This window comes from Dipodomys spectabilis, unplaced genomic scaffold (genome assembly GCF_019054845.1).
Source record: "Dipodomys spectabilis isolate Male_0828 unplaced genomic scaffold, ASM1905484v1 ptg000081l, whole genome shotgun sequence".
In the NCBI taxonomy this organism is placed as follows: domain Eukaryota; kingdom Metazoa; phylum Chordata; class Mammalia; order Rodentia; family Heteromyidae; genus Dipodomys; species Dipodomys spectabilis.
In genome coordinates, this window is record NW_024870758.1 from 6,645,856 (window position 1) to 6,671,240 (window position 25,385).

General features: G+C 32.3%; 1 protein-coding gene across 1 annotated transcript in view; it reads right to left on the minus strand.

The window, feature by feature from the left end:
• Lrp1b (LDL receptor related protein 1B) overlaps positions 1-25,385 on the minus strand; it is a 1,466,647-nt gene that overhangs the window by 77,836 nt on the left and 1,363,426 nt on the right. The window contains 4 exon segments of the mRNA XM_042683428.1: positions 3,803-3,967; positions 9,783-9,908; positions 11,755-11,928; positions 15,470-15,586. Coding sequence (XP_042539362.1) covers positions 3,803-3,967; positions 9,783-9,908; positions 11,755-11,928; positions 15,470-15,586 — 582 coding nt within the window.

Consider the following 25,385-nt stretch of genomic DNA (forward strand, 5'->3'; position numbering starts at 1 on the left):
AGAGGAAGAAAAGATTTGTTGTTTACACACATGATGTATTACACAAAACACTAAGCATTCATATAGTGAGACTAAAGGAGGATATTAGGAAAGGATCACAAAGGCTCAATAGCTATGTGCATATGATTATAAAAATGATGCTTATCTAAATGAACTCCAAGAAATGGAAACAAGAGGTTTTTGTTGTTTTGCTTTTTGGTTGTATTGTTTTTCTCTTTTGTCTCTTTTTGTTTTCTGTACCTTTTCTCTTGTATGTAAGTTTATCTATTTGAGGGAGTAAAAGGAGGAGTTCAGAAACAGTGGGGGAAAAAAGGTGAACAAATGAAGCAGTGATACTCAAAGAACTAATGAGGGGGTGTCAAAAGGGAAAAACAGAGAAAATGAGGGAAGAGGTGCCACTGTTCAAAAAGAAATGTACTCACTACCTGACATGAAATTTGAACCCCTCTGTACATGACCTTTATAATAACAATAAAAAATTGATAGTTTAAAAACATGGTTTGTGACCATAACAATCCACAATCTATATATACCTCTGATTTGAAAACCTTCAGCACTTCAATAATTTTCATATTTTTAATCTTAAAATTATTATCTTTAAGTAGTTGTACAAAGTATTTGCCTTTTAACAAAGCAGATTATAAACACAATGCATCTTGATCAGTGTTACCTCTTTCAACATTCTCAATCACACTCTCAATCTATCTTTTCCCTCATTTTTCTGAATTTTATAAGATACACATTAAACGGTTGACTTCATTCCCTCCTCAATTTCTGCTTTACTCCACACCACTCCGTACCTATTTTTTGTGTTTCTTATTTGACCCTTGATACAGCCTTTATATGGGATTTATACTGAATCCTGCACGGAATCTACCTACAGAAAACTGAAACTAGATCCCTACTTTCTACCAGTATCAATTCAAGACCTCAACTCATGAAACTATTACAGGGACAAGCAGGAGAAATACTAGAATTGTTTGGCACAGGCCGGATCCAAAAGCACATCAACTCAAAGAAAGTTTTGATAAATAGGATTGCATCAAACTGAAACATTTCTGTATGGCAAAAGACATAGCTAATAAACAAAATCCCCCAGCCTACAGAAGGGAGAATATTGCCACCTATACATCAGTATAATAGCCTACTATCCAGAATGTATGAAGAGCTTGCAAAATTAAATCTCCAAAGAATCAGCAGCTCAATTCATAAGTCTAATGAATACTATAATTCTTAAAGTGTTTCCAAAAACTGCTAACTTAACTCATCTTTCAATAAATCTATGAGTATTATAATTCTTAAAATGTTTCCAAAAATTGCTAACTTAAATTGTCTTTCAATAAATCTACCACCTTATTTGGGGCAGATGCCTGCAGAGAAAGAATTTGAGTGAATAGGAAGGATAATTAATTCCATCCACTTATCTTCTGCTATAAAGGGCCCTCCCATTTTATAGAGAAGTTAATAATTATTTTTCAAAACAAGTATACATTTATCATCCTGCTTCACAAATGGGAATAAATATTCACTTCCAAACTTCATAGATGTGGAGGCAGAGAAGGCTTCTGCTTTCTTCCTGTTGTATTCACTTAAAGAGTACAGCTATGCCAAATTGCTTCCTCCATGCAATCATGTTTGATGTGGCAAATGGTGCTTTTGTACATTTTCAAATTTTCTAATTTGATATCTGTTTTCTCTGAATAATTGCAGATATTTTAAACGTTTGTAACTATTTTTTTAGAAATTCAAATCCTACTCTGTTCCTCTAAACCAACTTCAGAGGAAACCTGATCCAATTTGAAATAAATATTTGGAGTTTAAAATAAGAGAATCCTCAGAGTAAGAAAAATATCAAGCAGCAAAAATATCTTAGGAAGTAAATATTAATTATGTAAATATAATTGTAAATATAATAGCCACTTATATATTTCTTAATAATATTAATAATACATGAAGATTTCCTTAAATGAGTCTTTTTTTTCAGCAATGGAATGATTGACTAATCATTTTTTACTCCATTAATTTTCTCAAGGCAAATATTATCTAAAATATACTTATTATGTAATCAATGTCAACTCATTTCATCTTATAGTATCTTATTATATGAATACATATTTGTATAGTACATTTTTTTAAAATACTGAGACAAAATCATTTGTACATGCAAAAATTTAATTATGCCTCTCAGATGTGTTCTTTTAATTAACTGGTGACATTTCCTTTGTTCAACTATTATTGTTCTACACAACTGTCATAAACTTATAAATTTTAATTAAGGCTGCCCCAAGCCCTAGTTATATAGTGTCCACACAGGAATTTGCCAAAAGGCTTAACTGTAAGTAAACCAATGATGAATAAATCCATGAATTGCCCACTGGGATTTGTCTAACAATTTAACATTTGTGTGGAGATAATGAGTTTCTACAGTCTGTAATATTAAGCAATGTTTTTATAAAACCACACTTTTAAAAGTGAAAATAGCCTTGTAAATTACTTAATTAGATATCATATTAGTAAATTTTCCACTCTATAAGACAATAAACTACATGGCTATGTCTCAGGTTGAATTCATAATTATTCAACAATGAATTATTATTAGTAATCTAAAATAGATTTTTCTTGAACATATATAATCTATGGAATTCAAGATCAAATAATTTGTGTCCCTAAAGTTAATAAATAAATAGTTAATAAATTTAATAGGGAAAGATCTACATGAATGATTTGAAGGTAATATTACATTTGTGATGATCACGTATTCAATCCAGGATCCGAAACAGGGCAAACAAATTAAATCCATTGGAGATTGAACACAGTCATATTTTATCATTTTGGGTGGTTTATTGGTTTAAATATATCTAAAAGTACTATTAAGTACTTGAAATACCTTTATCATCAATGAGTTGTAAGTCATAAATATGTCACTAAACTTCTTTGAAAATTATTCTTTATTTGGCTTTATGCTAAGTATTTCAAAGAATACCATAAGCAAGGAAGACAGTGAGAACACTCTGGAAGATAAAAATGTAACCATGTAGGGGATGTAGGGACTGTATACATTTAATTTTCCATTTGACTAACTAAATTTGAATTCGTGATAGTAAAGGTAAATGGACATAGATTAAAATTTAATAGTTGCATAATGCCCCTCTGCACTGAATTTGGGAATTCACAAATTATTTCTTTATTGTGTACTGGTATTTTTTGCTCATATAACATATTTTAATTTTAACAGAAGTCATTAGAAAAATACAAATATTGCATGCTTATAGTCCATAAAGAACACTTTTGCAAACATGTTTATTACATAGATTATTAACAGTACTAACATGTCCTAATCATATATTTTAAAAGCATTTTAGATGCTAAACTTTGTACTTACTGTTCTGAAATACTTTACTTACATTTAAAAGGTACCTATTTTCCTGAAATAAGTGATTTAATTTTTTTCAGAGAAACTGAAAAAATACTACAGATTTTGAAGTAGATATATACTATTTAGGAGATATATGCTATTATTCTTTATGAGGTTGGGTGTAAATATTTATAAGTACTAAATATATTAGAGAGTATACTCAGTATATATTAATGGCCATAGTTATTGTTAAATTTGTGTGTTGATTTTGCTATCTTGAATTTAGAACAAATGCTACTGTGTTCACTTAATATTTTAACATTAGCAAGATGTCTGATATTGTATTTATAGTATATTATATTTGTAATAATTGTAATACAAAGCATTTACTATTTCACATATAAAAATACAAGTGATCTAAATTTGCAAAACTGCTCAGATATTTACCCAGAACTGATGGTACGCACGTTCCTCCATTTTGACAGTAGTTACTACAGTGGTTAACTTCACATCTTTCTCCTGAATAACTAGGCCAACAGTGACACCTTAAATCACCCTTCTCATTTAAAATGCATCTCCCTCCATTTTCACAAGTCAGTTTGCAAGAATCATCTGATTATATGAAAAAAAATAGATTAGCACATCATTCAGGGTTTTTAAAATAAAGGTAATTCAATTAGATACAAATACTTAAATACTAGATTTTTTCATAACAAAACATATCTAAGAATAGATTAAAAACAAATACACATTGGCTGCAAAGGAAGGAATAAATTTTCATGGTTCAAATATGAATAAAAATATTAAGTGCATATTTGACCTGAGTTAAAAAGTTAACAACCTTTTACATTTGTTAAATAATATGCAATTAAACTAAATTAAACTTTCTAACAGTAAGATACTTCAAATGTAAGAATTATCTTTGTGTGAATGAATATTTTTGACAGGTTAAATAAAATTGAAATAAGAAAGACACATGTAAAACTTCTGTATGAAATTAACACCATATAATTCTCTATAGTAAAATTAGCTTTTCCTATAGAAGAATGCTAAATTAAAAAATTCTTTGATGTTACCCCTTATTAACCATTTGAAAATATTCCAAGGCATAAGTATTCCAGATTTGGTGTTCAGATGTACATAGAGCAGTGTCAAAATCATTTACATCTTTCACATTTGTCACAGTCTATCCACTTAATAATTTTTTGGCTAAGGAAAAGTAATTTCCACTTTCTGGGGCAGCCAAATTGTCTTTAGCAATAGGGTTTTATTTATGATAATAATTAATTTGGAGTCATTTTCTAGTTTGTTTTGCTATGCATATTGACATAGATTTGCTTCATTAGAAATACTGTTTTAAATTTTCCACTTTCAATGTTAAATGGATCCAAAATGTCTGGGAATAAAAGCATCCTATTGTAAAAACTTCCTTCCACTTAATTTTTATCTGTTATATAGTGCAATTAACTGAAACAACACAGTTCATGTTGTTTAATCAGAATATATTGCTCAGTACAGGGAAAAAATTAATTATACCAGTGTAATGGACACAAAGCCATCTTAAACAGGCTTAGTAAATTCTTGGTTAGGTGGACAATAAGAGTGGTCTAATAAGAGCCATGTTTCCATTCTAATTTTGCATTTTTCTGAACCTCAGTTACTTTATTGCAAGATTGCCTTAAGTGACCAGGGAGTCATGGTGCACACATGTCATCATAGAACTTGGAAAGCTAAGGTAAGAGGAATATTTATTTGAGACCAATCTGGATTGCAGAATAAAACACTGTGAAAAGACGGGAAAAAAACAAAAAACAAAAAACAACATAAAATTCCTTGAGACTATTAAATTATATTTTAAAAAATGAAAAAAAAAAAGTAAAGTACCAAAGTCTTTTAATTGGTAAGCACCTACATGGACACATAGAAATCAAATATACAATATACAGAAAGTTTGGTTTTTAGATATTCCAGCTATCTACCATGTCTAGAAAAGTGAAAAATGAAATGATAGTATTTGGATTTGTTAGGGGAATTCCTAAATTTCAGTAGGCATTTGACTGCCGATTTGGTGCAGACACCAAAGAACACTACCTTCTGGAAGTCTTTCCTATGTGCCCAAAATGTAATGAGGATAAAGCTTAAGTAAGAAGTATATGTGAACCAGGCACAGGTGGCTCACGCCTGTAATCCTCTACTCAGGAGGCTGAGATATGAGGATCATGGTTCAAAGCCAGCCCAGGCAAAGTCTCTGAAACTCTCATCTCCAATAATCTACCAGAAAACCAACCGGAAGTGGCCCCGTGGCTCAAGTGGTAGAGTACAAGCACATGGGCCCAGAGTTCAAGCTCTAAGGCCGACCAACACAACAACAACAATGAAAAACAGAAAACAAAAAACAAAAACAAGCAAACAAACAAAAAACAACTATATGTGAGCCTGGTACCAGTGGCTCATGCCTATAATCCTAGCTACTCAGGCGGATCTGAGGGTCAGGGTTCCAAACCAACTCGGGCACGAAATTCCATGAGATTCTTGTCTCCAATAGTTACCCAGAAAAAGCCAGAAGTAGTGTTGTGGCTCAACTAGTGAGCATTAGAGCACAAACAGGCTCAGGGACAGTGCCCAGATCCTGAGTTCAAGCCTCAGGATTGGCAGGGGGAAAAAGGAAAAAAAAAAGTAAAAAGGCCAGCATAAGGGAAAGTGAATGAAAGTCATTGGGAGATAACCTGGGATTGAGTGTAAAGGAAAGAATTTAAAAAGTATCTCTGGAGAAATAAACAGATAGAGTCAGAAAAGATAGCTAGATTTTGGGTTTACTTCCCAATATAATGTGAAGACTTTTAAGGGCCTCAGAAACTTGAGAACGAACACACTGGAAGCTGTGAATCTTAAAAAAACTTTATTAAGTTATCCTTAAGAAAATGTTGTTTTAGAATACAGTAACTTAATTAAATGTTTAATTACCAGGAGAGAATTTTGTTGTAAAAATCACATCAGTGATATATTAAGAGAATAAGTAAAAAAACAGTGTTATTCTTTATTTATTGACCAAGATAGCAGTGTGGGAGCATAATGATAATGAAAGAAATTTAGCTAAGATCATGTTTAATTGGTGATGCTTTTACAAATAGATAATAGGAGTCTTTAGCAAAAATTTGATGTAGGGTGAGATTCTAAAGAAATATGTAGAGTGAAAATGTCTTCACTCAATTTAAAATTTACCAAAATATTACTAACTCAGCAAAATATAGGAGTCTTTAGCAAAAATTTGATGTAGGGTGAGATTCTAAAGAAATATGTAGAGTGAAAATGTCTTCACTCAATTTAAAATTTACCAAAATATTACTAACTCAGCAAAATATAGGAGTCTTTAGCAAAAATTTGATGTAGGGTGAGATTCTAAAGAAATATGTAGAGTGAAAATGTCTCATTCAATTTAAAATTTACCAAAATATTACTAACTCAGCAAAATATAGGAGTCTTTAGCAAAAATTTGATGTAGGGTGAGATTCTAAAGAAATATGTAGAGTGAAAATGTCTCATTCAATTTAAAATTTACCAAAATATTACTAACTCAGCAAAATATATCCTAATAGTTGCTAGTGGTATTAACAAAGACAACTGCTTAAAGCACTATGATCATAGTTTGCATTACTGTGAATAGATTCATTTTCACCTGAAGTTCTTATATGTAAGCCACCTCAATATTCAAAATCCTTATGTGTCATTTCCACAGCTCACCTCATTAGGCACCAGAAATTTAAAAATAGGATGCTGCCTGATGAAATGGAATTGAGTTACACTTTTATAAACAACTTATAGTAATACTTCTATAATGAGGAAAGAAGTCTGCTTTTGTAAATAAGTTACCCCTAAAAGTCAAATCCCATAAATTACAATCAACTATACAAAAGAGGAAGTGAACTCTTTACCAGGAATGCATTATATTTGAATGTCAATTTTCTTACATGAGCATTAAAAATATTCAGTATGCTCACCATTTAACAGTAGCAGCCAGAGAAAATCAAGTAATTATATAAACCAGCAAAACTTGACTCTAGTAAATGTTAGTGTTGGGAAAATTATTATTTTTTTTATTGTGAAAATACTGTACAGAGGGGTTAAATTTTGGGGGGTGGGGTACAGTTGTGGGGCCTGAACTCTGGGCCTGGGCGCTGTCCCTCAGCTCTTCAGCTCAAGGCTAGAGCTCTACCACTTGAGCCACAGCGCTCCTTCCGGCTTTTTTCTTTTTGCTTATGTGGTGCTGAGGAATCGAACCCAGGGCCTCATGCATGCAAGGCAAGCGCTCTACCAATGAGCCACCTTCCCAGCCCCAAATTAACCATAATTTATCTACACAAACCTACAATTCAAAAATCCACTTATTTATCTTGCTATTTGGGAATGATTTATTTTTATTTTATTTATTTATTTTTTTTAATTTTATTTTGTTGGTGTGGGGCTTGAACTGTGGGCCAGGTGCTGTCCATCAGCTCTTCAGCTCAAGGCAAGCACTCTACCTCTTGAGCCACTGCACCACTTCTGGTTTTCTGGTGGTTATTTGGAGATGAGAGTCTCATGGGACTTTTTTTTTTTTTTTGAAAATGTAATTCTTAAAACAAAAAGTGTTGAAGTACAAAATACATTACTACATGAAATGTCTCCATGAGTTAATCAGAGTGCTCACTTTATTCATTTATGCTCCCAGCACAATGAAATTGAAGTCTCTCTGGCTGGGAAGTGACTTGGTAGAGAGAAGATGATCATCAACTTCCAGTGACATCATCTTGTCAATAATTGACACTACTATGCTCACCCAAAACAATAAACCTTACTGACATGAGGACCTCTCTTAAGAATTTTTTAAACTTGCTACCTACAATGCACTCGTCCCATACTACATATTAACTGAAATGAAAGATTCATTATTTACTTTACATATTGTTTGTATATCCCTCAGATGACTCCCTTCCCTGCCTCCCTCCTCTGTGTGAATGCGATGTCTTTGAAGATGTTATCTGAAAGTCATATCATGTAGTGAATTCAAACTAATCCCATAATTATACAACCACTCAAATCCTGTTACTTGTTTTCAGAAGGTTCTGTCATAGCTAGCATAACCCCCCACAAAAATATCCATTAATGGTGTTTCTGCGATTATTTCATCTTTTTAACTTCTTGAGCTTTTCATGTACTGTGCTTAAAGATTTTATATTCAAGGATAGACTTATGATGGTTTTAAACATAGAATGCCATATAAAAGCAAGTGTCTTCAACCTTTATAGGACCCTCAATAGAGAACAGGAGAAAACTATATAGTCAGAAGAAGCTGAATATGGGTAATGATGTCCAGGTGAGAGTTAATTCCAACAGAGGAAAATATAATGAGTAAAAACATTATTATGAAGAGGTCCAATGTTTGTATCTGATGAGAAAATGTTTGCTGTGATACACAAATGATAGAGCATAATGTTTATGTCTTTGTCATAAAATTTAGCAAGCATTGGGCTGGGAAGATAGATCAGTGGTAGAGTGCTTGCCTTGCATGCATGAGGCCCTGGGTTTGATTGTTCAGGACCACATAAACAGAAAAAGCTAGAAGTGGTGCTGTAGCTCAAATGGTAGAGTACCTGCCTTGAAAAGCTGAGGGACAGTGCCCAGGCCTAGAGTTCAGGCCCCAAGACTGATCAAAAAAAAAAAATTAGCAAGCATGAATTTTCCCTTCAAGACACTTTTCCCTATATAATGTCTTTATTATGTGAGAATTTATTGCCAAACTGTGCATTGAAGAAACAGTTTTTCCCTATCTGGCATATTTTTATATTTTATTTTATATTTGCTATTTAGCATGTAGTTTCTGAAATGATATCCTAGTTTTTTTTATTATTCATCCTGAAATCAAGCTTTTAAAGTTGAAATTACATGAACTAATCTTATCATTTGTTTTCTAAATTAATGTTATCCCTTGCTCATTAGTCTACAAGATATTTATTTATTGTTCTTACTCTTATTATTGGTAAAATAATTGTAAGTAAAATTTTACCTCAAAATCTGAGACTTCATTTCTCAGCTAATCATTGGTTTCCAACTTAATGTTTAACATACAGGATGAATTAAAAACAAATTACTGAATTTCGAGTTCTGGGCGTAAAGCCATCACAGAATATGATACGTAAAAATGTCTTTCAAAATTCTGAGCAAAACTTCAAAGTTCTCAATCTGACTTTGTGAACAACAAAGGCAGAATAGATTTCTAAAAAGTGAGGTGAAAGAAGTTTACAGAAAACCTTCCGGCTCCATGAGTACTAAGGAAGTGAGTGATGATGAAGAAGGTAAATCTGCTCCATTCCAATAGTTATGAAACTTATAACTGTTGATAACTGCTGGTTTTTTTGCTTGTTTTTACAGAATAATAGAGAATACCTACCTAACAGGATGTCATCATCACAGGTTCCATTAATCAAATATTTTCCTTCTGGGCATACACAGGTGGCTCCAGAAGGATTCAGCAAGCAGAGGAATTCACATGTTAAATCCAAGCAAGGATTAGGTACTAATAAAAGAACAGGGGTGGGGAGGAGAAATGCAATATGTAAGAGAAGAAAAGAAACAAAAAGAAAAGAGTGCAATAATATTCACAATAGGTTGCAACAATGTAAAATTCAAGTATGCAAAATTACAAGTTTAAAATGTTAACAAGAAATAACATTGTTAACTGAGAGTATCTTATTCCAATGTCAGCATTTTCTTTTATTCAGTAATACAAATCACCACCAAAACACTTACAACTAAAACATTTTCTCTCATTATACTCCTCCAAGATGGGAAGTTATTCAAATCTATATTTTTATCCCACTTGTTCGTGACTAATTCATTTCTGGTTTAAAAATGGTCTTAGAACCTGAGAAGTCATTTACAGCTGGGTTTAAAAGTGAAACTAGCGTTCTAGGACCTATTCTACATTTTAATCTTGAGAAGACTACTCTAACAAATAGATAATATACCCACAGTCTTGAAATGCATGTGCATTTGTCAGTTGAAAATAGACAAAAATAAGTCTTTCATAGCACATGTTGGTTTACATCATAGAATTAGGAGTTTTTGTCCCTGTGTTCAATGGGGATAACACATACTTTTGTACACATTTCTACCAAGTCAGCATCATTCACTTTAAAGTGGATTCAGAGCTTTCCCTAGGGATTATTTCAAAACAATGAGCAGAAATGTCACCTTCATGGCTGAGTTAATACCTGTGAAAATAGCCCTTTCTTAAGAACCACTGCTCAGATGCCTAATATATTTAAAACACAGATTAATTACACAATTTCTTTGCTAATTGTGAATCTGGTAATATATCATTTTATATATGAATCGGGCAGATTTAGAAGATAAGAGGGAATGCCTTTATATTTACTTGGAGCCATATTATAGATTATTCATAAAGAAAAAATAAAAATTTGGGGAGGATATATAAAACTACATTTTTATTTAATCTGTTCCAAAATTAACTTGTGGTCTTTTATGATAAGTATGTTTTTTTTTCCTCTAAAGAATACTTATAATTTTATCCAATATCTTGAACTAACACTTCATTAGCTGTTTTTGTTGTTGTTGTTGTTGTTGTTTTTTCCTGACGGTCATGGCACTTGAACTCTGGACATGGGTTCTGTCCCTCAGCTCTTCAGCTGAAGTTAAGCACTCTACCACTTGAGCCACAGTGCCACTTCCAGGTTTCTCGTGGTTAGTTGGAGATGTGTCTCAGGGACTTTCCTGTCCAGGCTAGCTTTGAACTATGATCCTCAGATCTCAGCCTCTTGAGTAACTAGGATTACAGGCTTGAGCCTAACATTTCATTAGAATTTCATATTTAGTTTGCATCTTTAGTTTGTTCTTCAATGTGTTTGATACATATTTTCAAAATAATTACCTCATATTTATTTTCCTACTGCTTTATTGGAGAAAGAAAATATGATGACAAATCATAAGTTATCATTCAGAGAAAATCAAAATATTAAGATTTCTCCTTGAACATTTTAAAGGCTGAAATAGTTACTTGGTTACTGGTATAAGTTACAAAATAATTACCAAGTCAATTTCTTTATTTTCATGATTTTATTAATAATATTGAAAACACAATGATGAATATTCTAATAATGAAATCAAGTCAATGTCAACTCTTGGAAAACACAGTCAATTGCTGAAAAATCTCATTTATTGAAGTCATTGAAACTTTTGTATTATCTCTAACTTAAATTTTTAAAATCTGTTGATAATATCACAGTTAATTGTACTACACTAACAGACACTGAAATAGTTAAGACATTTTAAAATCCGTTATTTTTTGAGGTATAGGAAAATAATCCAGCCATACAGAAAACTTTATAAAACACACTACTTACAGTCTAGTTGTTTATACCGATGAGATATGAGGACTCCCTTTGTTTTATCAATATCTAAAGCCAGGTACTTGACTGAGCCATGTCCATATTTTTGTACTTGAAATACACCATTTTTAGGTCCTGCTCCATATATATAATCTTCAAAGATATCAATCCTATGTGGATGTAATAAACCTAGAATTTAAAGAAGACTGAGATTATTAGTATTGTGATTTATATACGCAGATTTAGAAAAATACTTATGTCATTCAAGTTTGTGTAGAAAAATCATCTCATAAAAATCATGTTTAAGATTTAGCATATTTTTAATACAGGCTGTGAAGTTGTCAGAATTAATATCTTGGCAGTAGAGATATGTGAGACACTAGACATGTCACTCAGAACATAAAAAAGAAAATATTTCTCTTATCACTTTCACCATCTTCAACATTCCCAAGCATTTTCTGAGGGTCATTAAATGCAGAGTAATCTTCTTTGCTACATCGTTAAAGGACAAGTATCTGCACACTGTTTACCTCTCCCATACTACAGGCACTGGCAGTTCATGAAACTTTTAAATAATAGTCTAAATCAAATTAATAATTGTGTTAGATTCCCCAGATGACTTATTTATCGAGCAATCATGGGCTTTTTTTTCAAAAATAAAATAAGTAAAAAATTGTCATGCTACAAATGTACGTCTCTAGTCCCAGCACTTGGAACGTTAATACAGAAAAGTTATGAATTTCATACCATGCGTAACATAATAAGTTCCAGGCCAGGATGGACAAGATAGCAAGACCCTATCTCAAAACAGAAACAAACATAAAAAGGAAATTAGAAATAGGATTAAAAGTTAAAATAAACTTGCAAAATCACCACAAGATTATCATTTTGGCTAAAAATAGTAGTGATATATTTGAACATTAACTACAAATTACTATTATCTTTTTATTGAAAGAATTATTAACTCAAATGTTTATACTGAAATTTTAGCTAGAAAAGTATATTTATTTTCTATGAATGATCTATAGATTTTAAATCACAAAATTATGTTTATGTGTATCTAGAGTTTTCTTCAAATTTTCTTGTGTAGTAACATATACATTTAAGCTAAATTTGGCTAATTCTTCATGGTAATAAGTTTTAGGAATGTGGAAACATATCTCTACATAATTATAAATAATGATAAAAGAAAACAACCTAAGATTGATCCAGCAAAACTATATTTTTTTAGGTTCATAAATATTCAGAACTAAAAATTAAAACTAATTTTATGCAAGAGTGTATGTAAAATATTATTACTATTAGGATTTTTTTCAGTAGTGGGGCTTGAACTCTGGGCTTGGGTGCTGTCGCCGTGCTCTTCAGCTCAAGGCGAGCACTCTACCGCTTGAGCCACAGCACCACTTCTGGTTTTCTAGTGGTTTATTGGAGATAAGAGTCTCATGGACTTTCTTGCCAGGGCTGGCTTTGAACCTCGATCCTCAGATCTCAGTCTCCTGAATAGCTAGGATTATAGGCGTGAGCCACCGGCGCCTGGCTTACTATTAGTTTTAAAGCTTCAGATTTTGGAGTTTTAGAAATATCATCAAACTATACAAATATATAAAATTAAAGAGTTTCTGCACAACAAAGGACGTAGTTACTAAACTAGAAAGACAATCAACAGACTAGCAGATGTTTACCAGCTATACACATAAAAATCTAAGATCCATTACCTATAAGGAGCTAAAAACTCACCCCTGGCAAGTTAACAACACAAACAAATTAATCAATGGAGACTTCTCAGAAGAAGTACAAATAGCCTATTAAGAGGAAATGCTCAGCACTCCTGATCATAAAGGAAATGCAAAATCAAAACCACATTGAGATTCACAGTTAGATTGGCCAACATTGAGAATTTGAAAAATAAAATTAAAAAATAAAATAAATGCTGGCAGGACTGTAGGGGCAAAATTAATGTTATTGCACTGTTGCTGGGAATGTGAACTAGTGCAACCACTCTGATTGGTGGTTTGGAGATATCTCAAAAATTAAACATGGCAATATCTAATGATTCAATCATACCATTATTAAGCATTTATCCAGAGCATTACAAGTCAGGATACAGTAAAGACAACTGCACATCCATGTTCATTCTGAGCTATTCACAATAGGTGAGTTGTGGAAGCAGCCCAGATGTCCTACAACAGATGAGTGGATCCAAAATGTGTGGTACACATATCCAGTGGAATTTTACTCATCCATTAAACATTATAGTATTATGTCATTTGCATGGAAATGGATGTACCTAGATCAAATTGTTTTAGGTGAATTAAGCCAGGCTCAGAGAGAAAAGCTACACATATTTTTCTTATGTATGGAAACTAGATCCAAATTCCAGTTAGGCATGATAACATATCCAAAGCTCAATACATTTACACTCGAACTGTGTATAAAGGACAGTACATCTTGAGGAAGAATTTAAAGGCATACTTCCTCTGAACGACTATGATATCAAAATGAATACTAGAAAATGAAAACATGTATTTTATTTATTTCATTTTTGAGGGAGAAAAGTAGGGGGCATAGGTAAGGAAGGAGAAAGGGTGAATAAAGGTAGCCATTACATTCAATATACACATGTGAAAACTGAACTATGTAACTTCTGGGCATAAACTGGAGGAGAAAAATGAGGAAGAAGCAAGGAAGGGGTGATATTGTCAAGAAGCATTTTACCCATAATCTGATTTATAGAATTGTAACCCCTTGAGACACAACTACTTAATCAAAACAATAAAATAAAAATAATATAGAAAAGGTACTACTTTGCTATATTAATTAATTGGTTAACTTATACTTCTATATTTATCTATAAAAATCACATTATAAAATCAGACTTAAAAAGAACACAGTGTACTCACTACCTTACTCATGTAACTGTAACCCTTCTGTACAGTATTTTTATAATAAAAATATATACAAAAAGAATTTAGGCAAAAGTACAATGAAAATGATACTATCTCCTTACTTTTTATAAGACAAAAGTCATCAACAAGCCTATTTTAGGTACCCATAATATGCCAGTATTCAATCTTCATGAATCTATTCTGAACAATGTGTATTCAATGAGGAAAGTGGGTTCAAGAGGGAAGGAAAAGAAAAGGGGAAAAATAGATTCATTCAAAACAATCTAAAGGCAGTCTGGGGAGGCTGAGCCAAGGAACAGAGGCAGAAAATGAGAGTGGAAGATGGGAACCAAACAGAGAAGCAAAAATAAAAATGGAGCCAACTAAAGTTCAAAGCTGCTTCTGTGGACACTGGTGGAAGAGGCACACTGCATTCTTTTATAGTTTGATTTTCACTTGCACGATGTGTATTTTACACCAATAACTCTTTCTGTGTGTGATCTTGATTGCATATAGTAATTTCTTTCCTGTTTTCAACGAAAATTTAAATGTAAAAACTGTTTTCAGGTGCTAATCTTAGCTATTTAGCTTACCCTACTCAGAAAGAAATAACCATAGAAACAACTGAACTAAATTATTTACCACTGCATAGAAATGACTTGTATCCAAATCAGTAAATTATTCTTCCTTGTCTCTTCATTATTCCAGTAGGATTAACATTTAATTAATATATGAGTTGAAAGTGGAATAAAAGGAAATCCAGAGTACAAATGATCCCATATTTACATGTTATGGTTTAAAACTCTCAACAAAATTATAATCAAAACCCAAAGCATTTCACTCACCTTGTTTACTGCTGACAGAGACAACTGAGTCAGAACCATCATACAGAACACTGCCAATAACGGAAAGCTCAAAGTCAGCCCAATAAATGCGTTCACTAAAATGATCCACAGCCAGACCTGAAAAGTCAACAATGAAAGAAATCTGAGATTCCTAAAACTTATTTTTATTACAATTACAATTAATGTTTTCTTTGAAGACCACACAAGTTACACATTGTATACATCACAGTACTGTCAAAACCAAAAAAAAAAAACAAACTAAAACTTGAAATTCCCTAATTCTTATTATAGATAAACATGCTCAATTGAACAACATTTAATAAGTTATAAACAAAAATCTTATGTCATATATCTAAAACAACATTAATATGCATTTTATTATGCTTACTGGTTTATTAATTGCAGCTGTAATAATCTTTTACATGATGTCTTAATCTTCCTAGCATATAAAGAATACATTCATTACTTAAATCACTGTTCTGACAATTATTCCACAAATCTATAGTTCCCATAATGGATTTAAGATATAGCCTTCATTGTGAGACACCTATATTCATGTTGAAGCATAAATGACTGTATAACTGATATTTGCAATAGGAAAGGTAATAATAATAATGATTCTTTTTTAGCCTAATAATTAATTTCCTCTGAAATTGTTTCCTCATTTTCTATTATATCTTAAGCTTTTGCAAGTGATAACATAAGCTAAAATAATGTATAATAAAAAGCCATGAAGGAAGTGGCACTGTGGCTCAAGCAGTAGAGTACTCGCCTTGAGCTGAAGAACTGAGGGATAGCACCCAAGCCCAGAGTTCAAGCCCCACGACCAACAAAAAAACAAAAAACAAAAATAATAAGCTATGTATTTGTTTCATTTTTCATGTTTTGTAAATATGTTTGCATTTGTATTTCATGTTTTGTAAAATATATTAAGTTTGTAAATATGATTGAAATTCATACACTCTACTCTTTGGGACAGGTCATCATCAAATAGACTATCATAGACAATTTTTTTAACAGAAGAGTCAGGAACTATGACCCAGACTGTATTAAACAACCACAAATATAGACATTTATTCATGTGAAATCCACTTTAGTTATACATAGTATATATTTTGAAAGTATAATATATTCAGAATATTCTCAGTAGAATGTTAAAGAACTTACCCAATTAGAACACATAATGAACAATTAGGGTATATGTCAATATCAAAGTGGTGGAATAAAGGTATTATTTGAGTTTATGCTAAATTTGCAATCTTATGGACCAAGTTTTAACAATTAGAATAGCAAAATACAATCAAGGTAAATTGTGGATAATTATTCATTTCACCCTATAGATCTGTTCTAAATCTTTACAAACCAAAAATAAATATTGTGCTTGAAAAAACATAGAACTGTACTATGTCCAATGATTTGCTGAGAAATTATTTAACAATTAAAGCAAGTGGTCCGTGCTTCATTAGTTTTTGCTGAATGATTAATGTACTATTTGAACACATGTTTGGAATTATGTTTTGGCTTCTTTATTTATCAATATGAGTAACATGATGCATTGAATGTTCCATTCCCTGCTCCACCTATAATGGTCAAAGCAATTGTTACAGAAAAGTTGCAAATTACTTTCCTATTGGGTATAGTGGCTCAAGTCTAAAATCCTTGCTAACTAGGAGATCAAGTTTGGAGATCAAGTTTGTTACCAACTCTGGCAAACGAACTATCTCCCACAATATCTCAGGGTAGTGTCACGTATTTGTTATCTCTGTCCCTTGAAAAGCAGGATGTTTGTAAGTGATGTGCATAGTGACATGGAAACACATAATTAGGAAGATTACAGATCAGGCCAAAGTAAGAAAAAGAAAGAGAAACAAGGAAGGAAGGAAGGGAGGGAGGGAGGGAGGGAAAAGAAGGAAGAAAGGAAGGAAGAAAAAAAGAAAGAAAGAAAGACCTATCACAAAATTAATTAGTGTACCAAAATTTGAGATACAGCACAGTGATAGCAAGCAAGCAAATAAGCCCTAATTCAATCTCAAGTAGTACAGCCTCTCTTCCCCTGCTGAATGTATTTTCTTTCTCTATGAATTCAGAACAACTAAGTTGATACAACAAAAAGCTCTCTAACAAAATTGTTTGTATATTTAAAGGTATTGCATTAATTATGGAAGAGAAAAAAATACAGGAAGTATGTGTGATCCAATTTAATTAACTATATTGTTTCTCATATTAATCACAAGCAGCAGTATAAAGTCATCAAAAGTGTCACACAGGTATCAGTGGCTGACACCTGTAATACTAACAACTTAGGAAGCTGAGATCTGAGGATTGCAGTTTAAAGTCAGCCTGGGAAAGAAAATCTGTGAGACTCTTATCTCAAATTAGTCATCAAAAAGGTAGTGCAGGCACTTTGACTTAAAATAGTAGATCATTAGCCTGCAGCACAAAAGCAGGGAGAGTGCCAAGGCCTTTGCTTCAAGCTATAGGACTAATATCAAAAAGAAAAATAAAATCACATATTATATTAAGGCTATACACACCTTTATCAGTTTTTGTCATATAGTGTATTATTGGATTGAATTACATCTATTTGAAAATTATATAACAAAGTTTTTGGATGAGTGGGATTTTTATTGCAAAAAAATCCACAAATCAATGATTATGATCTTTCCTTAAGCCCTTTAATAAAAGAGATAGCCTTTTAAATTAAAAAGTTAATAAAGGAATCAACAAACTTTTTCTATGATACTGATAAAAGTCGAGTTTATAGAAAAAAAGCACACACATACACACTTTTAACGTATCACATCTTTTGTATTTAATAAAGAACCAATAATAAAATAGACAAGTCATTTTCAAAAAGGTCTTATCTGAACTGGAAATATAAAAAATACATATAATCAAGGTATTAAAAATACACAAAATTTAAAATAAAATGCTTTCTTATTTTAATCAAGCATAACAATCACAATTTGAAAGGTTTATAAAGGATGTAGACATACACTAAATTTCACTTGTAAATTATAATTGCATTAGTCATTTACTCATTCCCTTAATTGTCTGTCTCTTATGACAGACAAAACAAAACAAAGGACATTTTGGGGGTATTTGGGATGTTACTTTTTTAAGTCAGAAAAAATTCAAAAACCTCTATTAGTTTCTCTATTTCCAATATAGACTAAAGGAGAAAAATGAAATAAGCAACTATTGTAAGAAACAACCACAGTAGCAATGAAATATTAAAGACAGAACACCTAGAGTGATTAATATAGTTAAATCATTGTTTTCAGAAATATATAAAAGGATTATATACATTCTGTGTTTGAGAGGAAACCAATATTTTTCAAATAGTAAAAACCAACAAGTTATGCTACCATGTTTTTACTTAGTAGATGAGGGATCAAGAAAATTTAATGGGCGTGAGTGTGTGTGTGTGCACTCATGTGGCTGCACACATATGGAATTATCATCTATCAGATAGAATATTATGGCATTTTCAGGGAAATGAAGAGACTAAGAACAGTTATGCTAAGTGATGTAACAACTCAGGATCAAAGAGAAAAACAGCATGTTTTTTCCCCTTATATTTGGAAGTTATATGCAGAATATAAACAAACATGAAAAGATATAGAGTTATGCGTATGTGTACACAATTTGACTAAAGTGTGATATATTTATGGGAGGATTCCAATGGTTTTACTAATCTGAACAGCTGGAAAACAATTTAATAAAATGAATAACAGGAAATTGAAACTTCTTTGTTAAGGAGAGGAATGCACGCAGATGTGGGCAGACAAATAGGAAGAGGAAAAGCAAGAGAAAACAGCCATTATGTTCAATGTACATATATAAAAATGTAATCAGGTAATTTGAGGGTTTGGATGGGATTAAAAAGATGAGGAGATATGAAGACAAGGGTGACATTTATCATTATACTGTACTTCTGATCTGATTTCTTGAAATAAAAAATGTTTAAAAATTTGAAGGAAAATAATATGGGTATTGAAGTTCTAGAAGATACTACATCATAAAATATATTTTAAAAAATTTAAACTGTTTCTGAGGTACATTTCCTATTTTATAAGCTGAGGTTCCAAACTACACGCAGTATTTGTTTTATAAACAGATTTTTTTTCAAATACACATATTTATGATGGGGCTAACAAAAGAAATACTTGAACAAAAGGCATAGTAATCCTAAAATTTTATGTTTTATTTAGAGACTTTCTATTGGTGAAGTACAATCTATTTGTTTAGTGAATTAAGAAACGGTGACTGGTTAAGATTAAATAAATTACTTAATTTTTGTTCAAATATCACAATTTGAAGAGATAGGCAACATAAATAAGTCTCTAGATATCAAAAGTAGGTTATTTAAATTAATATCACATAATCCTACATACTCGTATATCAAAAGGAAAACTAGGCAGTGTTTTTATTCTGACATTATATTAATCCAGTGTGTATAGGACTATCTTCCTTGTACTAGTACATAGAGGTCTTGAAACCATTCCATTGGTTAGAGTCTTAAATGTTGTAGCTACCCATTTATTTATTCATTCATTCATTCAATACATTTATTTTTAATCATTTGCTAATTACAGTCGCTATAATGTGTCTAAAGGGCTAAAGCAAAAATATTAATAATGGCTTTTGATGCAAGTCATTTATAGGTTTGCTTCACAGAGCATGCTATAAAGAGCTAATAACATAATGCATCATTAAAGCAGTGGATAGATGATTGTGTACCAAGAACTGAAAGAGTAAGTGCTATAAAGCCTCAGAGAACGAAAGTGTTCTCTTCGTGATTTAAAAAAGTTTGCAATGGTAGTGCTTATATAGGCTTTGATTTCATGGTAGAACTCTCACTTCAGATCATACAATTGGACAGGGACAAGTTCATTTACATTTTTGTTGCTCATCCTGCTGGTAGCAGCTGTATCTTGTCAAAGTACAGAATATGATTGAATGTACTGTATATCAGTGAAATTATTCATCTCTGGATGGAAAAAGGAAAGGTGCCATTGACTGTAAACCCACAATAAAAAGAAAACAATTCAATCCTTGAAGATAAATAAACACCTTGTTGTGGTCACTAATTTTAATATAGTACGTTAGTCAAAAAATATTTATATACACAGAATACAAAGCAACTAATATCAATAAATCTAAGATTGTTTGAATAAGCAATAGATGTATTTTCATGAGGTTTCCCAAGAATATTTGTATATGTGCTCAGAAAATATGTCCATATGTATGTAAATAAAGGACAATGATCTAAATATTTTCAACTTTTTAATGTGGCTTTTTACTAATGGGAAATTTATGATATTTTAAATTATTTTTGTTTTCCTAAAAATCTCTCAAGACTTATTTTCACTAATTTGCAAGAAGGATCTTGTAACTAAGAGTTAGGTATTAAGCACTATAAAGTTAATATTCAGTGATACTATTGCAGCAACATACTAAAGCAAATAATTTTCATACTAAGAAAGTCATTCATTTTTAATTCCAGTATCTGTTTTTGATATAGGTAATATTATTTATATTCATTCCTGAAATTCATTACTTCAAACATTAGCAATGTAGTCAGGCACAAGGTGCTAACATTTGTAATCTTGCCTATTCTGAAGGCTGAGATCTAAGGATCCAGGTACAAAGTCAGCCCAGGAAATATAGTCTATGAGATGCTTATCCTCAATTAAGCACTAAAAAGTCAGAAGAGGAGCTGTGGTTTAAGTGGTAGAGCCGTAAACTTGAGCAATTAAGATCAGGGAAGTTGCCAGAGGCAGAATTGAAGCCCCAGCCACCCCCACCCCCCACTCACACACATTCTATAAAACTGTACCCATTGGCAAAACTCTTTCTCCTTTTCATTTTCCTGAATCTCAGATAGCTGCTATCCTACTTTCAACTTCTCAGATACTAACTTCATAATACTCATAAGTGAGATAATTATGGCTTATTGTACCTCATGAATATGTGAAGCCTTTATAGGACAACCCCTCCCAAAATTGAAGTCACTTATTTAGCACATGACTATAAAGAAAAGTAGTATTTCTTCAGCTAAGAAAAAAATAGTGCATAATAGCTGGCATATGTGACTTGTAGATTTCTTTATCTTACAGAATTTTAACTGATGCACAATGAGAAAATAATCTAACAAAATGTACTAAATATACTAAGTAAATATACAAAATATACTAAATGAAATGTAATGAATAGACAGAATGATTACTAGTTCTAAGGAATTAGTAGATTTTTTTTTTTGTCGGTAGTGGGGCTTGAACTTTGGGCTTGGACACTGTCCCTCAGCTCTTCAGTGCTCTATTGCTTGAGCCACTGCGCCACTTCCGGCTTCCAGTGGTTTATTGGAGATAAGAGTCTCATGGACTTTCCTGTCTGAACGGTGATCCTCAGATCTCATCCTTCTGAGTAGCTAGGATTACAGGTGTGAGCCACCCGCACCTGGCAGTATTAGTAGATCTTACAGGTATGGGTACTACTACACTTTCTCCCTTACTCCTCTATGCTCTACTAGGAGGAGGGACTAGAAAGTCAGAGACCTATCACTGCATTTTGTATCGGTATGCCAAATTCCAAGAATTATGATTAACACAAACTAATTATTAAATGAATGAGTGTGTAGATGACTTCCAAGAGGCTATTCCTGTAAATGGGACAAAAGTTCTCCAAACAAATATTCTGATCCGAAAATATATACATATCCACTAATCATGAGGTAGACAACCCACACCCATAGCATCCCGGACATCTATGGATAGATGTCAGACCAGAACGCATTACTTGCTTAGCATGAATCAATGAAACATGTAAATGTTCCCAAGACTCTTTAGGGACTAGCTCCTTCTCAATTATCCAAGCCTCATCTCATGTCACATTGGAGTTTATTTCCTACTCACATTGACTTTGCATCACTGCCTACTTTGAGGCCTTTAAAACTATGTTCTTACTTTATATTACAAATATTTCTACCCTTAACTTTGTCATGGTTTAGTGACTAGTCTTAACAACCAACTGTTTAAAAGCCTTTCCTTTCTGTTGTAATTAAAGTGATATCCTGCAGCATGACACTCATGCCTGTCAGTGCCATTTGCACACTGTGCTGTGCATGCATGCATTCATGCAAGCACACTCACACACACTTTTGGTTTTGCTTTTATAGGCTATTGAATCCATATTAAATACAATGATATATATTATGAATAGCAGTGCATGGTATACAGTAAGCATTCAGTATTTTCTTGAATAAAACAAGAATGGTTAAATAAAAGGAAACAAGATGGCTGATTTTAATTGACTATCCTATTGGATACATTTTCAGTCCCTTCCTTTCTCATCATAAATTCCACTATGCTAATTTTTCTTCTCTTTGTCTATTCATCACTTTGGGCAAATTATACCAAAATACTATGTCTAAAGACATACTTTATTCAAAGAACTGAAAGAAAATTGCATGACAAATCATTATTGCCTAAAATATCACATCTAATCCTGTTAGTATTTAAACTTCCCTTTTTAACTTTGGTTCTGTTGAGTAACTGGTTTATAAATATAAACACAACAAAATTCTATTCTCTGAATCATATTTTAGTGCTCTATACTGGAGCCCTTCGACAAGGATAGATCTATTTCACTTAATCGGTATTATTTATCATTGTTCTTTGATTTAATAATGATGAAACCAAACTCTGAACATAACTTCATTCTGAGATCTTGTTAATGAGTGATACGTTGGAATTTAAAATCTGATATTTCTAACACCCAAAGGACATCTTCATTAAAATGTCCTATGATAAATTATTATCTGCCCATTTTTCAAATACCTACACATTATTCAAGCATTTGTTCAAGTAATGCCTTTCATGCATTCATTTTCTGTATGAGAGATACTTTTTCTCTCTGAATTCTGATAAGATTGTTAAGCATGAAAGACAGCTCACATTTTGCGAAATCTTCACTTACTTTTGAGACTGCATCAATCTGTTTCATTCTCAAATATGCACTTTCTGAGAAATCATACCTTATTCATTATCAAGTTCCTTTTAGTGCTGAGCAGAGTGGTTACTAGTGAAAATGCATTCATCTTATAAGGTCCACCACAGAAAGTGGTGTGGGAACTTCCTAGATACCTTTTCTAACATTGGGGAACCATTTCCCAGTTGCCACATTAGCAGTTCAGGGCTTACACTTCACCACTTCTCCAGACAATTGTGCTCCACTAATTTGTGTACAATTGCTTGGGAAGTCAAGGCCCAAAGGTCAACCAATGACTGATGAGGCAAATATAAAGCTGACACTCTTGCCTTGCATGAAGTTTGTGCTCCATCCCTGGAGCTTCACACCCACACTAGACTTTATTTGAGAGACTTTTACTTCTGCTTTCCCCTAATCTCTCCAGCTTTTTCCAGGTTTCTCCTAAATATCAATGACTTTATAAATAACCTCTGAAAGAATGATCATGTCAGGTTCCCTTCTGCAGACAATTCTGCAAACTGATTCCATAGTTATTGTTTGAAAAGAAAACACATTATACATGGTATATGAAATATGAAATCTAAGGGTATTTTTTAAAAATAAAGCTAATTTCACATCTACTTCATAGAGTCCAAAATTAATAAAAAATGAAAATCAGAGGAGTGTTTAAAAATGAAGATTTTGTATGGGACACAATATGCTGCTTACCATCTCCATACCCTTTCAGAGTTGTCTTTCAAGGCCCTTAGTTGGCAATACAGGAGTTTGGTTACCTTGCCCCCTCTTCTTATCCAAATTCAGAGTTTTCCATTCTCCTCATGAGAAGCTCTTTCTTCATCTGTTCACCTGCTTGGTTTGTTTCTTTGTATTTGAGTCTCTCCCCAAATGTCAATTTTCCACATTTGAGTGAGGATCCTAACAGTCACTACTATCAATACTAACTGTTTTTTACTGTGAGGTTTTCCTCTATAGCCCTTATGGTTCTGTGACATTATATGAGTTTATAACCTATCTCCCATAGTAGAATATCTTTCCTCAATCTGGTACTTAAGTAATAATATATAAATTACACTGGCTGCAGAACCAAGCTCACTGAAATTCCAGACTAGCCTGGAAAAAAAGTATGGTGATATGCACTGATCATCTCAGCTACCCAAGAAGCATAAAGAGTAAGACTGTATTTGAAAAAATAAAAATAAAAAAAGAAGCAGAAATGGCTAGGGGTATTTGTCAAGCAAGCCCTGAATCAAAACCCAATTATTATACAATAAGGAGTGAGAAAAAAATTCTATTTAAATAACAAGACATAAGTCACAATGAAATGAGAACAAGGTATCAAATATCAGTGAATGTAAATCCATAAAGGATATTGCACATTATAATGAACATAGATCACATAGAGAGAAAGAAAGAAAAATTATGAAAGAAAGAAGAAAGAAAGAGAGAGAGAAAGAAAGAAAAGAAAGAAAGAAAGAAAGAAAGAAAGAAAGAAAGAAAGAAAGAAAGAAAGAAAGAAAGAAAGAAAAGGAGAAAGAAATTTCGTTCTTTTTATGGGATGCAATGGGCAGGGTGGAAGGTACAGAGTACCTGAAGCCCATGAAGCTTCCAAAGGTTTTATTATTGAAGAAATGTTACTGTTAGGCATTACAGGATTGGATGAATATCCTAGACAAGGTAATACTGGTTGGGCGGTCAAATGAGAGTTAAGAGAATAAATTCCTGGGAGAAAGCAGATTGACAAGGAGTCCCAAATAGTGCAGAGTCAGAAATAATAACTCCTATGATATTCCTAGATGGGAAAATGAAGTCCTTTTTTGTATTTTTTAATTGTATAAATACTGCACAGAGGGGTTACAGTTACATAAGCAAGGTAATGAGTACATTTCCTCTCGAGCATTGTTGCCTCCTCCTTTGTTTTTCCCCT